Genomic DNA, 17,667 nt, shown 5'->3' with positions numbered 1-17,667 from the left:
TTATTTTAACTTTATGTAAATGTATCTCTTACTTTGGTTCTTCTTCTTAAAGCTTCGTTAATCACATGATCTATTAAACTTGCATTTACCATAAGTCTCTCAATAGCTCTTTGAGTTGTTCCAAGTCTATTGAGAGATTGATTAGTATCATTTCTTGTAACTCTTGTGCACAAGTGCTAATTAGTACAATATCATCTGCAAATCGCAAGTGATTTAAGGTACTAGCACACACCAAAAATAATCATTTTTTTCAAGAATTTTGTTCTCAGTACCTTTATTAAAAAACGACATAAAACTTTTTACATATTAATATCTATCTCTTAGAGAGTACAAAAAAATATATCATTTTTCATTTATGCACGTACACTAATATTGTAGACGGCGCAAAAGTCGATGCCTAGAAAAATTATGGCGGACAGTTAATCTCAGGATACCGATATCTGGAACAAAAAAATCGTACTGCATTTAAAAATAAAGTTTTCTTACGTGACAATCTATCACAATTTGACCGAACAATAAAAAGTTAATATTTTTTAACCGTGAAAAACCTAAGAAAAACGGGCGATTTTTTCACAAAATTTTTCAAATTTCCCTAAAATCTATTTTTGCGGAATTTTTCACTAACGGTGGTAAATTCTCACGTAAGAAACCTTCCTTTTTTAAATTCCGACGATATTTTTGTTTCAGAGATCCCAATCCTGAGATTAACTGTCCGCCATCGGAACTATTTTTTTCGAGGCCTCGATTTTGGCGCCCTCTACAATATTAGTGTACGTACATAAATGAACAAAGATATATTTTTTGTATTCTCTAAGAGCTATATATTAATATGTAAAAAGTTTTATGTTCAGTTTTAATAAAGGTTCTGAGAAAAAACAATATTGAAAAAATGCTTATTTTTGGTCTTCTAAAATGTACTAGTACCTTAAGTAGCGTCTATCAAAGTTAATAGGGAGTTTTTGTTGCTACGTAACGTAACGCATCTCCGTATACGTAAAGCAACTAACGTGTCGTAGATGATGATTAGGGGAGTTTTTGTGCACACAAATACGTAAACGTAACGCATCTTTTTGACATATACGTTTGCGCATTAATGGTTGAACTCCCGTATCGCGATACGAATTACCTAAGGTTACGGGCTGGTACGTTAGGTTCATACGCATCCCTATCGAGCCGAAAGTCACCGAATGCACACGAGGATCTTGCCCGATTACCTACCAAATGAACATTTCATCAGCGTCCTACCCGTTTATAAACATTTTAAGGTTATATTGGTTATTGGTTTAGTCTATTTGAGTAAAATTATTCTGTGTTTGTAATTGGAACTTCATAATAGATTTAAAATTTTATTGTTTTTAAGTTGTCTATTAATAAAGCAAAACAAACAAATCTTGTATTAATTTAAGAAATACAGTGATCACCACAATTAATAACTAGATAAACAAATGACCTAGTTTCAGTAAAATTTTCAAATAAATATTGCCACACTATTTACATTATACCTACTGGAATTCTGATGTAGGTATACAATAATTTTTACAACTAAAAAGTAGGTAGGTATAAACAAAAATAAAAAAAATTTAACCTAAGGAAAAATAATATTTTTATATTTAAATAGAAGCAATTAAAACCATACAATTTCATCATTCATTTATCTTTTTTTACATTTGTATATTAATTGTCTATTGTGTGAAAATTGTTTTATTTTTTTAAATGTCAACGGAATTTAAAAATGACTTTACGATTTGCTTTACGTTACGTTAAGGCAGTTACAAAAACTACCTATTTTAACATTCATCCTCTACGACACGTTACTTGCTTTACGTATACGGAGATGCGTACGTTACTTAGCAACAAAAACTCCCTAATTGTTAAAATAGGTAGTTTTTGTAACTGCCTTAACGTAACGTAAAGCAAATCGTAAAATCATTTTTAAATTCCGTTGACATTAAAAAAATAAAACAATGTTCACACAATATACAAATGTAAAAAAGATAAATGAATGATAAAATTGCATGGTTTTAATTGCTTCTATTTAAATATAAAAATATTATTTTTCCTTAGGTTAAAATTTTTTTATTTTTGTTTATAATTACTTTTTAGTTGTAAATTTTTGTACCTACATCAGAATTCCAGTATAATGTAAATAGTTTGGTAATATTTATTTGAAAATTTTACTGAAACTAGGTCATTTATTTATCTTGTTATTAATTGTGGTGATCACTGTATTTCTTAAATTAATACAAGATTTGTTTGTTTTGCTTTATTAATACACAACTTAAAAACAATAAAATTTTAAATCTATTATGAAGTTCCAATTTTCAATTACAAACACATAATAATTTTACTCAAATAGACTAAACCAATAACAAATATAACCTTAAAATGTTTATAAACGGGTAGTACGCTGATGAAATGTTCATTTGGTAGGTAATCGGACAAGATCCTCGTGTGCATTCGGTGACTTTCGTCTCGATAGGGATGCGTTCTCACGTACGTATCAGAGCGTTACTTTAGGTAATACGTATCGAGATACGGGAGTTCAACCATTAATGCGCAAGCGTATATCAGGAGCTTGGAGGAGTAAGGGCGAACTGCAAAAACGATGTTTCGGGAAAACTGAGTTAAAGTTTACAAACATGTTAGAATAGTAAGGGCGAACAAGTGATGCTACTAGATTATGCGGTTTATCGTCGCATCTCTACTATAGCGTGCGGTCTACCGAGGGATACGGTGTATATTCTGTATTATTACAATGCCGACAAAAAATCTTCAAAGTGAATAAAACGTGTAAATCTTATGAATTATTATTTTAGTTTTACGGCTTGTTCCCAACTAAAATAGTAAATTGATGTAATAAAGTATTAACTTGTAAAATTACTATAACAATCCTTATTTATGCCTTATATTCACTTTCTAAATAGTTTTTGTCGGTGTCACGTTCAATCGGTACATCGGCTCATCACTACAACATTGCTTTGAATAGAATAATGAAAGGCGCCTTTGAAAGCGGAAAGTTTATCTCCAAGTACTAATAAACGTTACAATATACAATAAACTTTATGCAAATTTAGTTTCTCTACTGTTATGCACATTACACCCTAATCTTTTCTTAGGGTATGGTAATCCTTCAGGTAGATCTTAAAAACTTAAGGATTTTGCAAGATTTTTATGAAATAAAAAAAATGAGGTTTAATACTTTTTATTCTATAAAAGTAAACATCCCTAGTGTTTTTAATAAAATTCACAAAGAAAGCTTTAATTGAATTCAATTTGATTTTCATCGTCTACGGTTTCTTCGTCTTCACTTATACCAATTCCTCCACTTATAGCTTCTTGTAAAGTACACTTGTGTGGCATGGGTACATAATCAAGAAGATCTAGTAAGTAAGTCCTTTTTCTTTTCTTCTGTAAGCTTGAGAGCACCCTGGTATTTGAGAGGAAGTTCTATATTATCTAAATTAAAATTTGTGGTATCATAAAATCTCTTTCGCCCCTTTTGGAGTATCACACTTGTAGAAATATCCGTGTTGTATGCGATTTGAATTTTAAAGCCCATCTTAAAATCTGTTGAAAATTCGAATATTCTGCCATCCTTGAAGTTAGCTCCCAATATTTGAGATTTAGTTGCTGCTTTTTGAAGAACGCTGAAATCCTAAACCATTTCCCTCGTCACATTAACAACTTGGAATTTGTTCTTCTTTTTCGTGTGTTCAATGAAATGGATATAGTGTTGTTTTGAAAATACCTCACAGTCCTTGATCTTTAATTTAATTGAACCAAAATCTCGATCACAACCCATCATTGAATGCCCCGACATTAAAAAAACGTGCTTAATAAGATCAAAGCGATTTGCATGAATGTGGCGGAGGTTAGACAAAACAACGTTTATGTTCTTATTTTGACCGGCACAGTTATCACTAAAAATTATAACTTTTCGCACTTGCTCGTTAACAAAGTTCTCCAAATAGTGACTGAGGAAACTGGCTATTTCACACGATCCGCGCTTGGCGATGGTTTCATCCCATACATACATCATGGCTGTTCCTGTTTTAATGTTGTGGATTCCTAAGTTGTAAGTCCACATTTTCCTTTTGTAATATTGCACGTTGCAGGTAAGTTTAGGCGTGGGTAATGCTTGTTTTAAATCAACACATACAACTTCAATATTTTCATCCTGGTTGTTTTCGTAGCTTTTCATCATTTGCTGAGCAGCTTTCTGCTTTGCTAAGTGAACCTTCAGGTCCGTATCCAATTTAATTATTCTGGGAGAATTCAAGTTACTAGTTTTTAACCCATCAAGTTCAATGTTAATCTTAGAGCAAGTATTACACTCATCAACAGAAGGAGGCTGAACACCTATATTGAATTCGTTTACAAAAATATTTCGATAGTAGGACTCTGTCACAGGCAGTGCTTCAGGAGATGTGTTTCTTAGCCATTCGGTGTAAGCTCCATATGCCCCAGTAATTGATGAGCCCGGTGGCATATATTTTCTAAAGGGACTTTTGGCTCTGTTGTAGTGACTGGAAACAGTAACAAGAGAATCAATGTGATCTCTGACCAACTGAGTTCTATACCCACCCATTTTATTGCCTGGACTTAACTTCCCTCTGTTATCACTCAGCACAGTTCCTGTGGTGGTCTGCTTGTTTAAAACAACGCGAACTCTTTTTTCACTTATGCCATGGATGCTGATAAAAGTATGACGACAAACACATTTTCTTTCACCATTGATTGAAACACTATATCCGATGGTCCGAAGCTTCCTACTTGCTCTGCCAGTAATTAAAGAATTTTTACAGTTACTGAAACTTAGCGCTTTTGAAAGATATTGGTTTTGACTATCGTAGATGCCGATTTGCCAAAAATTATTGAAAATCATATTGATATTGTCCATGCCCAACATTTCAAAACACGTTTTACGACACTTACAAGGCAGTCCGATTGTGCGCGCAGATACAGGTTTCTTTGTATTTCTTGAAACGTATGCTTCACCACAGTTTCGTTTGGCTTTACATACGTTAACGACCCATTGTTCCGTGTTTCTTTGCTTCCGCCTTGTATTCTCGGCGTTCATTTTGAAACTAAATCAGAAAAAACTAAGCAAGTTAAACGCTAGTGCACCTTGGTTTTTCCTTAAAATACGATTAAAAACTACAAGCACACGATCGTAAAGAAAAACTCAAGAACAATGCATCTGCATACAACGCAATCTGCATACAATGCAAGACTGTATCTCACCAACTAAAGCCACTAAGCTACAGAATTACAGAAACACCGGCGCCTTATACACGATCGTACAGGAAAACTCAAGAACAATGCATCTGCATTCAACCCAATCTGCATACAATTCAATCTGCATACAACGCAATCTGCATACAACACAAGACTGTATCTCACCAATTAAAGCTACTAAGCTACAGAATTGCAGAAACACCGGCGCGTTAACAGAGAAGGGCGAACGAAACGCAACGAAAGCCTGTGGATTCGCCCTTACTCTTCTAGACGATTATGCAGTTCAGCTTCTGACAGGAATGGATTGGAATATTATTTCTTACGAAATTTTAGGAGTATGAAGGGCGAAACATGCTGTTATAATATACAGACGCATTCTTTAAAAGTATGTGAAAAATATGAGACTGTTTTTGAAATGACCATTTTTCGGGTTCGCCCTTACTCCTCCAAGCTCCTGATATGTCAAAAAGATGCGTTACGTTTACGTATTTGTGTGCACAAAAACTCCCTATTACCTTTTTGTTCCAATTCCAGTGTATAAAAATATCCTCCAAAGCAACTATGGATATAACTTAAGCGATATCGTGTCTCCTTGTTATCTTCTGTTATTTTAACTTTATGTAAATGTATGTCAGCAGAGTGTGGGTCGGTTGGGCATGGGAAAATTTTGACAGCGTGGGAAAAATTTTATCTGCCACGCCCCACGCCACGCCCACCACAAAGCCACGCCCACCACAAAGCCACGCCCACCGCAAGCCACGCCCACCACAAAGCCACGCCCACCACAAAGCCACGCCCACCACAAAGCCACGCCCACAGACCAATGGTTGCCCACCGGCCAATGATTGCCCACCGACCAATGAGAAGGAAGCCTCGCCCACCCACAGCATCGCCCATGGACCAATGAGATCAAAGTCCAGCGACCAATGAGAACTTAGCCCCAATCACCGACCAATGAGAACGAAGCCCCGCCCAACGACCAATGGGAACACAGCCAGGCCCACCTACGTCACAAACCCTCGCCTTCCAAGATGGCCTCCTCTTTATTTCGTTTATCGCAAAATATACAGGGTGTAGTCAGAAAGCCAAATAAGACACTTATCCATGAAGCACCTATCTGCCATCTGCGTTGTTATTGGTTCGTTTATTACATGTAAGACATTAAACGAAAGAGGAGCAATCACAAAGACATTAGCAAAAGAGCATTAGAGCATGTCTCCGACCTGACTGATCATATATTGTTGGAAAGAGGAAGGCATGTTACCATATAAACAAAGATGTCAGCAATGACAAAACGGCACTATATCATATCTTCGTGTCTATTGGTCCAATTCGTGTGAATATGGTCTCGTTGGGAAAAAGAGGGGATATTGAATATGTTAACATAAAAAACAAAGATGTCAGCAATGCCAAAACGACACTATATCTTCGTTGCTATTAATTTTAGCGCAACAGACATCGAAGGGAAGGAGAAACATGGCAACACTGCCAAAACGGTGATATATTAGTCCTATCACAGTTCTTCATCTTATCATGCCACCTGTCGGCTGCAACATGTAACTATGCCCAAACCATCTAGAAGAACGTATACCAGTCTTACAGTATGACCAAACCATCAAACATCCTATCACAGTTCTTCATCTTATCCTGCCACCTGTCGGCTGCAACATGTAACTATGTCCAAACCCTCTATAAGAACATATACCATTCTTACGCTGTGGTCAATTCTTCATCTTATCATGCCACCTGTCGGCTGCAACATGTAACTATGCCCAAGCCCTCTAGAAGAACGTATACCATTCTTACAGTACGACCATCAAACATCCTATCACAGTTCTTCATCTTATCATGCCACCTGTCGGCTGCAACACGTAACTAATTGACATTGCCAAAACGGCATTACAACATATCTTCTTTGCTAATGATCCGATTTTGACGTATGGGATATCAAATGAAAGCGGTGGCGACACAGATGGCAACTGTCAATTCTTCTTCTGTCAACGTTCAACATTAATTGCCAATTCTTCTTCTTCTTTTCCGTATAGTGCCTAACAGAACGTGACAGTGCCTAACAGAACGTGACGTGCATAACGTCACGTGAATCACGCGACGTAAATAAAGTGACCTGATGGTTTCTAATGGCCTCTAATGGTCTCTGCTACACTCTATTCCCTAATGGTATAGACTATTTATCTTTAAACCATCCTAACAGTGTACCTCTTTAACGTGATATTTTACCGTGAATGACGTAACGTGAATGACGTGACGTGAATAAGACATTGCCAAAACGGCACTATATCGTATCTTCGTTTCAATCATACATTCCTACAATGAACATATACCATTCTTACAGTATGACCAACAAACATCCTCGATCTCCCTCCAAGCATACATTCCTACAATGAACATATACCATTCTTACGCTGTGACCAAACCAGCAAACATCTCATGTACAAGTCTTTTCAGAAAAATGTGTATTATTTTTATGTAATTTACTGAATAGTTGCATACAATATTTTATCTACGGCAAGTGGGTAGTATTAATTTTACAGTTTGATATTAAAGATCTGTGATAAGAATATATGAGGGCCATAGACGGTTCTTTAATAGCCATCAGGCAACAATTTCCCCTGATCATGTTTATAAAACATACGGAATGCACTGTATATACTAACCCAAGCTGACAACATACTTTGCAGATATGGATTACGATCAGCTTATAGGTTTATGTACAATTCCCTTCGTAAAGGTACATATAGACGTGCATCCGTGCGGGTTAAAAGTCGACCGTCCTTTTTATACTCCAAAAGGAGGACCATATTTAAAGGTATTATGTATCAGATATATTGAGAAAAAAAATTATATACACTTAGAGTATACCTAGGTAGAAAAAAAACTTTTGTTAATGTATAAAGACATATCTAACAGTATTGTCGTAAAGAAAAAGCATGTCGTAAAGGTCGTCACGTTAAAGCTAACATAGCTCGTGCTGATTTTTTTTTTCAAGGATAATCTGAAACAAAGGTTACTCGTGTTGATTTCCAAGGCACCCATGAGGTACAACACATACCTCGTTGGTGTTTTATCGTGGACACCATCCCCTAGAGGCCTACAACCACCAAATTTCCTCAGAGGAATCAAATGTGATTCAATATATATATATATTTGTGATAGCATAGAACAAGCGATTGTTGCCCCACCTTCTAGTAAGTAACGAGCAAAGCTGTAATGATGTTACAAAATCACAAAGTGGTTCATAGCCGAAAACTGTTTATTGTATTTTAAAATACCGGAAATGGTTCAGCAGGTATCTTTTTATTAACATTATTTATAGTACATTTTTATAACGAATATCTTTTAGTGACCTTAACTGAACATCTTTTTTAAACATACAGGAAATGGTTCAGCAGACATCTTTTTATGATCTGATTGCCATCTTTTATAATGAGCGGCTACACGAGCAACGGACGTAACCAGAACGGCTCATTAATTTGCCAGTGGGCTATATATCAGATATCTTTTAATGGTCTTAACTGAACATCTTTTAAAGATGTTTAATCATGTAGGACAAACGACAACTCACTACAACTTTTTAGTAACCCACTTTTCAGTGTGACAGACGATCGGTTGTATCGCAGAGGAAAAAGCATCCACTGTTGACAAAACAAAAAGTAATCTATTAATATATAACTTACTAATTAAAAATGTTGATTGTGAGTGTTAAACAGGTATAGTGTTAAAAAATAAAAAAGCTGAGTCTGGGCTATAGTTTAAATTTTAAGTTTTTTATAACCATAAGGTACGGATGTAAAATCTTCAAAAAATTTTCTTTTTGCTGAGTTTGGTCTATATTTTTTTTCAAGGGTTTTTGTGATAACACAATGATCCTGTGTCCTTTGTATTTGTTTAGTCACCACAGAAACAGGGTCAGACTTCATAAGTACCATCTTCTTAATGGTATCGAAATTAACTAATTTAGATGCCTCATAATTTAGACAAATACCTTTAACCTTACAACAAATTTTTTCTTCACCGTTAGGCAAAGTGTATTTATATGCGTAATTTTTAGGCCCTCCAGAAACGAACTCTGAAATATACCCCCCACCCAACTCATCAGTTAAGTCACCTATACACTCACCTATTGGGAGATCAGGTAAGCCAGCCTTGGAAAGGTAAATAGACGAATCTGTGTCGTAATATTTTGCCCGAGACCCAATAATCTCCAGATAAGAGTACAATTTGAGACGAGCCAGAGCCGTAACGTATGATGCCAGAACAACATTAACTGCTGACGACATTGAGTACGCCTCCTTCACATACTCCCACGTAACAACCAGTGTGTCCTCATTTACAGGGATCACCGTATTAACCTGAATGGATGGATTAATCAACATAGCAAAAAATTCTCCAGGCTTGTTTATTATGGATGTTTTAGGGAGGTTCTCTCGCTGAGCGAACTTACCCCAGAAAGAATTGAGCATAAGCTTAGCCAACGACCTCAGACCAGGGTTCTCCGTTATGTCGGAAAACTCCAGCCTGACATCCTCCCTCTGAAGAAACTCCTCGATGTACCGGCTCTTTTCCTCATCCGATACACATCCTCGCGGCCACCCTGAAGCTTGTTGTTTCACTTTGATAAATTTGTTCATCATATCGGAAAAAAGACCTTTCTGAGATTTCGATAACTGTAAAGTATCATAGGACCATATCTCATAGGTCTCAATTATTTTATAACCCTTTGATAAAGCTTTCACTACCTCCTCAATCACCCAAGTACCTGTTAGAGCCCGTTCATCATTCGAATGCTCACACTCTTCTTCCGCAAAGTCCTCTCCACACTTTCGGCATAAAACGAACATACATTTACTGTTCATCTTGGTAGGAAGAACAGGATGATAGAGGTTTGTAGGAGGAAGCACTTTACACTTTATTAATCCAGATAACTCAGTAATGTCTACAGCAGTGCATTCCTGTCCAATATATATTTTCTTTGGATGTCCGATTGGGAACTTTCCGTACTTGCATACCCACGGATAAAGCGAACAAACATCAACGTATTTAATTTTTTCACCATCTTTACACTTGTAATACTCTACAGTATTGCCTGTACGACCACCATATAAAGCATCTCTAGGATTCAAAGGTAAACTAGCCATAAGAGGATGCCCCTCGGTATACGCCTTTATCTCGGCCGTCAGCATTTTACGGAATTGACATTCCCATATTTCAACCACCTCATATCCTATTGATCTGAGATGCTTAACTTTAGCAATTGTTTTATCATGACGATTTTCCATACAATCTGAAGGATCGTCATGAAGGGGTGCAGTTCTATCTGTAGGGTAACAAGTAGGACAACCGTGGTAATAACAACCTTGAAAATCAAAGATGGTGTTTTCGTAAAGACCGTCCACCCTACAATTTCCAATAAGAGCTTCAGGTCCCCTGGCGGCATGCTGAATTTTAATACAACGTTGCTTCTCTTCCCACAATAACCACTGCAAAGCTATTTTCGACTGATTATCTTTAAAACGATAGCCACCTTTTGGAATAAGGGCTATTGTGTTTGGTTGTAAGAAATTACGCCTGAATACCTTGTTACACGTCGATGCAACAGTTGTTGCCTCGAAAAACGGACAGACATTTGAAGTATCCATCAACTGTTTTCTGAAAGTGAGACAAGCCTTAGTCAAAATCTCAACATCGCTAATACAATATTCAACAATTTCCTTTTGAAAATCAAAAACGTATCCCTCATCTACTCTTTCAGCGTGCCACGCGATCAGCTTGTCACGTGCATCATCTTTTAAATTATCGGGATCGTAAAATTTTAGATCAGGCATAGGTCCAACATAAGATTGATTTTCCTCTCTGTTAAACAGATGTGGAAAATATCCCTTTTTCAACTCTGTCAACCCAAAAGCTTTAGGTAGAGCAGACAACGCCATTGGAAAGTAATTAAGACTATCGAGAAAACGAGCGTTACCAACAGCCATTGACACCAACTTTGTACCACGCATAATGAGATCAGGGGTTAAATCAGTCTTTGTTAAAATATAATTTAAAATAAATTGATGGTCGAAGCCTCCTCCATTGTGAGCTAACACGACAACATTCTTGAATTTTTTTCTAATTTGCAAAATATGATTCATAAAAAGACTTATTACGTCAAGACCCCTCAAAATCTTTTGGCGAAATCCACAAGATTGACAGAAAACTAATTTCATCTCAGGGAGACATTTGTAACAACGTTGATTAAATACACAGAGATTTGGTTCTTGAAGAAGCGAACCATCAGCCAATATCTTTTCCTGACTAGTTTCCAAATCATAAAATATAAATAGAAAATCGCTTGATGGAGGAAGACCAGAATCGGGCTGTATGTAACAAAGATGATCTGACGGACAATTTTTCTTACAAGTTTTACAGAAGACCTCACCACAGACATGACTTTTGGTGTAGATCTTGTAACAGGTCCTACACCTTTTGATTTTATCGCATACCGATCCTAGGTGAGCATTGAAACATGCCTTACCGTAGAAGTTTCGACCACATTGATCGCAGGGTATTTTCACGCAATCTTTGGAACAAGCTGGTGAACGACGACAAGCAAAACATGTACCACCACATCTGTGGTCGTTTTTGTTGTTAAACGGCTGGTGGCACTCCTCACAATAATAAATACAACAAAAAGCAGCTGTCAAAGAAGTGATCACGTTAAAGTGTCCTTCATGATACAAAAGATTTAACGCTGGACCATTAGTGTTACCACAGAACATAACGTCACGACCCTTGCTACCATAACTATACACCACAATTTTGTAATCTGTGAGGTGTCCCTGAAACTGTTGTAGTTCGGGTATTCCTGCCCCTCCGACAGGAATTGTTACATTAGCGGCTTCAATCAGTTGATGGGCTCTTTGTCCTTGTATTTTTCCAATATCTTGACGTACCTTCTTCCATTCTTGGTCCTTATCTACGTGAGCTTTTGCAACCACAAGAGCACGAGGTAAACAAAGATTATCCTTGTTTTTAATAACAACAGTTCCTCGCCTTTTCAAACACTCCTCGTTAAAGGAGTTATAAGCTCTTCCTCTCGGACCACCTTTTCCCGCGGGCAGTTTTACCGTCGTAATACCCAAACAAAATGTTTCGGTATTGAGGCCGGTGCTATTACTCTGATATATGGAACTAATCTTATCCCATATATCATCAACGGTCACTTCACAGGCAGGCTTGAACCTCATCCAACCCTGACCTCTGGCAAAGTCTTTCGAGCAAAAAGTGAAACCGACCTGATCGGTTGGTTCCAAACCTTCTGTTCCCTTAAGTACAATCTCCTCGATGGCCTTTTTTACCCATCCCACAGGTTCCTCACTCTGCGGCACATCCCTGATTTTAAATTCCAGAGTTCGTCCCTGGAGGCCAAATTTACGAATTTTCTTAAATGTATCTTTAGTGACTAAGAATTTGTTCATGTTTTCGTTATTAAAGGATGAGAAATACGAATTTTCTTAAATGTATCTTTAGTGACTAAGAATTTGTTCATGTTTTCGTTATTAAAGGATGAGAAATACGAATTTTCTTAAATGTATCTTTAGTGACTAAGAATGTGTTCATGTTTTCGTTATTAAAAAAAACTGACCAAATCAAACAACACTAAGTAATAACATAATAATAAATATTCAAAACTTAGAATTCAAAAAAATTAGAACCCAAACACTAAATATGTTTTAAAAATTTCAAAAAAAAATTGTTTTCGACAAAATCAAAAAATATTCAAAGTTTGCCACTCAACAGAGCACACTTCTGAACGATATAAAACTCACCAGAGCACACGTCTGAACGCTAGGAATATCTGAAACAGAATGAAGAAAATGCCGTAATGTAAGGTATTAAATATACTTCTAGTCGGACGGAAAACTAAATGTTATTATGTTATGCTCAAAAGGCCCCTGCAAAGTGTAGATTTGTGCTTGTTCTTCCATAAGAATCAATGTAAAAGTGCTGCATTTAAGACATTTATTAAACTTGGATACATTTTTCAAGGAAGTATCAGTACTACCAACATAAAAAGAAGCAGTACGGCCAACTTAGAACAAATATTACCAGAAAGTAAAAGATACTTTGTGATGATTAGATTGGAGCAGGCACATAAAATTATAAGTCGACTCATTCATAGTTAATTCTTCATTATTCTATCACAAGAAGGATTCATGGTTAGGAATTGAAAGTGGGTTTCATATAATTCTTCTTCCTGGTCTAGTTACGAAAATATTTGAAAAATGGGCAACATAATTATGATAGATGTCAGCTACTTAGCGAAAGATGTGGAAAATGTATGAAGAGAACCGATATACATATATCGAGATATGATGAATAAACACGACATTGAAAACTGTTCAGTTAGATTTGCATAACATTTCGGCGAGAAAACTCCCGCCACTTTCATCACTAACACACTCGATAACACAATAAGTTTTCATTCTTCGAATAACCGTCAAAGCAGGCACAGCAGTTGCTCCAGTATGAAACAGTACATTCAGTTAAACTTGATTAAGACATGTATCGAGCAAGAATTTATCCGAACCAGCTACGCAGGCGCGTGTTTACCGGCTAGTTTAATATTTCATGAAGTTGCCAGCCAGTATGGGATAAAGACAGAGGTGGTAGTAGGTGCAAAGTTCTACTCAAATGGAATTGTAATTACGCCCCATTTCTGGAATGAACATACGAACTAGTATACGGTCCAACAGATGCAATTACAAAACATCATCTACCTCATCAAATAGAATTTACGATGAAAAAAGGAATGTTATGTGTAAAAGCGGCGAAGACATAAAAATGTAGAATATTTATTATGATTTTCAGAAAAGCAAATCGACGACTGCCTATTTTAAAGAGGCTCCTGCAGGTCTGCTGGAAATACGAAAAAATATTTTTATTACTGTAGCAAAGATACTTAGGAAAAAATAAATAAATTTTTGAAGTAATTGTTTTTTATATACAACTCAGTTATTGACAATGACCTACTTAGCTATAAAACAAATAATTAAAGAATTAGGTTATATTGTTACAAACAATATATCACTTGTTAATAGGAAGTACGTCATTGATGCTTGTAGCAAAAAGGTTGTTGAGCGCAAAGAAAGTGTGATAGCAGAGAAAGAGAGAGAGAGATAGAGAGAGTTAGGTGCTGACACGTTCTGTCACGTTCTGTTAGGTGCTGACACGTTCTGTCACGTTATTTTACGTCACGTTCTGTCACGTTCTGTTGAGTACTGTCACGTGATTTACGTCATTCACGTAACGCTCTGTTAGTTACTGTCACGTTCTGTTAGTTACTGTGACGTTCTGTGTCACGTGATTACTGCATGAAGTAAACTATGATTCAGCGTTATGTCTGAGGTTATACAGCGATAATTTAACGGTTAGCGCCAAGTCAGATGCAAGTCAGATGCTAGTCAGATGTATGCCAGATGTATGCCAGATGCATGTTAGCTATATGTCAGATGCGAGTTAGCGGATATAGATAAAGGTGTTAACTAGAGAAACGGCATTCAGATACAAGAAAATTAACGGTGAACATCGTGTCAAGCAGCTTGCTAAGTTATTAAAAAAAGTATAATTCACTCAAAATAATAATGCAACGTGAACAACAACTCAAAACAGTTTTAACACCTAGTACTGAACCTCTTGGAGAACTAAACAATTATCTGAAAACTTCACATCAGACAGAGAAGCATGAAGAGACCAGCGGACACCAAAACAATCGTTTGAGAAATATGCGCCAGAAGGATGAAGAAAGCACAGATGAAGAAGAAGATGAACACCTTCAAAAATATTGGCATCATTCACCAGACCTTGATAGAGCTTATGGTCCACACTATGTTTGGAAAACTGATAAATGGCTAATGGGTGATATGGAAATCAAATTTGCTCCTAAGAATATACTGATTAACGATAGCAAGTACAAGGCTACTTGTGGGCTATATACTGTTATAATTTTATATGTATCCTCAAGACTTTACACCAAATGATAGCCTAAACTATAAAAAAAATATTAGAAGTCACAGGTGTTCATAGAGATTCCCTAGGATATTTGAGGCATCAAGCATTCCCGGATAAATTTAATAAGATCATAAAACCTTTGTTTAAAAATAACTCAAACATGCGTCGAAGCCCCTGTGAAAATGTTCGGAAAACTGAGAAAAAACATCGTAAGAGTGTTGAACGCTCTGACCGACAATTTAAACAGCGCACAAGCATAGATTACGAGACATCATCGTTTAACCATTATGTCGTTGGACCTCTGGATAAAAATGTTAAAATAAATCGACTAGGGCATTTAGTTTTTAATTAAAAACTGTAATAATGTACTAGCATAAAAAATTTAAATGAAATAATAAAATGACTCATATTGTCTCTTATTTACTAACCCAATGCATTACAAAGAGTGTCAATATATTTTTAAAAATAAAAATAAGTTGGGTCGTACATAAAATAGAAAATGCAACACGATTATTATCACACTGTTAAAAATAAATACCAGCTACGCTTGGTCGTATATAAAATATAAATGACAGCTACGCTTCATTGTATATTCTTGAAAAACAAAAGTACGGTAGAATGCGGCATAAAAAGATACTGAAATAAATCATAAAATTGTTCAGAAATATACGGACGGGTGTTGCATCATACATGCCTGAAAAAACATGAAATAACACATATTTATAATTCAAATTAGAAAATAAGAACTAAACGGTAAAATACTATTATCCTGATGCAGATAACAAGAAAAATGTGCTAAAAGAAGACGGAGTACCGCGCTAAATGTATCATAAAAAGTTACTATTCTTGAGTGCCCGGGAGTCGGCATACCACCGATTCGGGACCACATGGCGATTTTGGTGCATGAAAGTGGCCCCCGTATCGGCATACCGATTCTGAGCCACATGGCGATTCTGGTGCATGAAAGTGACCACTTAGAACTAAATAGTAAAATATGATTATCTTAATGTAAAAACCTACCTCATTTATTTATGTAACAAGGAAATATTAAAAGATGAAAAAGTACAGTAGAAATGAGTCATAAACAGCTATTATTATTTTAGGGATAAAACGTAAAATCAGTTAAAAATATTAGCGACAGATACATCCTACGATATGATAAAAACAAGTAATAAAATTACTATAATAAATCACATTGAATATAAGAATAAAATCACCTATAGTACACACATTTTATTGTAAGAGAAGTATATATAGATACAAGAATCATAAATACTTAGAAGACCTGCAAACAAGTTGGGAAGAGAGAATTAAAACCAGTATTACCCATAGATGAAAGGAAACACATGTACATCCAAATTATTTAACAAAAATAGCAAACCAATAAATTCATAAAAACCATATGTAAAATAAACAGCAAAATCTCTTACCTTAATTGAATATTTTCCACTGAACACTGCAACTATACTGTAGAAACTGTCAGATGTCGACTGTGGTATATGCTCGTCTGTTTCAGTATTTATAGGCGAAATTCACACAGCATGAACGTGATCAAATGTTTGAATGTGTTTTGCAAAAACAAGACCTTATAGTTTTAAAAATATGTGATAACATTTACACAAATAACAACTGCGGTTACATGTTCTCATCCGACTACATCCGGACTTTTAGCATTGTGGCTTGTCATATCTTTGGAGGTTAATATTAACAAAAATAACGTCTGCACTCTTTTCTTATCAACCATACACACCCGGCATGTTAACAAACAACTTAAAATATTTTTGTAAATATTTCAAATTATTCGATTTTTCATAATTTTGTACAAATATTTGTATCTTTGGAACGGATAATCAGAAATCAATGTATGACCCATCAAATTACAGGGTTTTGAATGACAAATTACGTTGTGATGTCGGTTTTAACAACATGTCACATATAACGCCTTTTTGACCCTCTATCTTATATTATTTGCCTGATATGTCGAATCTTATCATGTAGCACCTCAAATTACAGGGTTTTGAATGACAAATTACGTTGTGATGTCGGTTTTAACAACATGTCATGTATAACGCCTTTTTGACACATTATCGTTTATTATTTGCCTGATATGTCGAATCTTATCATGTAGCACCTCAAATTACAGGGTTTTGAATGACAAATTACGTTGTGATGTCGGTTTTAACAACATGTCACATATAACGCCTTTTTGACCCTCTATCTTATATTATTTGCCTGATATGTTGAATCTTATCATGTAGCACCTCAAATTACAGGATTTTGAATGACAAATTACGTTAAGATGTTTGTTTTAACAACCTGTTATGTATAAGGCCTCTTTGGCACTCTATCATATGCTTTATGTGATTATTTATAAATTGATTCTTATATTATGGATCAGTGTATTGTTGTATGCAAACA

At 35.8% G+C, this 17,667-nt stretch overlaps 1 protein-coding gene across 2 annotated transcripts; it reads right to left on the bottom strand.

Annotated features, from left to right (window-relative positions):
- Positions 1-5,969: 5,969 nt before the first annotated feature.
- LOC126879202 (uncharacterized) lies at positions 5,970-17,037 on the bottom strand. Of its 2 annotated transcripts, XR_007696003.1 has the most exons (3): positions 16,680-17,037; positions 6,985-13,096; positions 5,970-6,778 (listed from the first exon to the last, which is right to left on the bottom strand). XR_007696003.1 is itself a non-coding variant. In XM_050642255.1 (2 exons), exon 2 carries the CDS (start codon positions 12,714-12,716, stop codon positions 9,009-9,011), a length of 3,708 nt encoding a protein of 1,235 aa, XP_050498212.1. In that variant the 5' UTR covers positions 12,717-13,096; positions 16,680-17,037; the 3' UTR covers positions 5,970-9,008. The 2 variants fall into 2 exon arrangements, 1 of the variants encoding a protein (XP_050498212.1); XM_050642255.1 differs by having other exon boundaries at positions 5,970-13,096.
- Positions 17,038-17,667: the final 630 nt, after the last annotated feature.

This window comes from Diabrotica virgifera, chromosome 1, assembly GCF_917563875.1.
Source record: "Diabrotica virgifera virgifera chromosome 1, PGI_DIABVI_V3a".
Lineage (NCBI taxonomy): Eukaryota > Metazoa > Arthropoda > Insecta > Coleoptera > Chrysomelidae > Diabrotica > Diabrotica virgifera.
This window is presented reverse-complemented; position numbering and strand designations above follow the sequence as displayed.

Excerpts from the sequence above, each read along its gene's own strand:
- LOC126879202 (XM_050642255.1), bottom strand. The coding sequence starts at position 12,716 with ATGAACAAATTCTTAGTCACTAAAGATACATTTAAGAAAATTCGTAAA.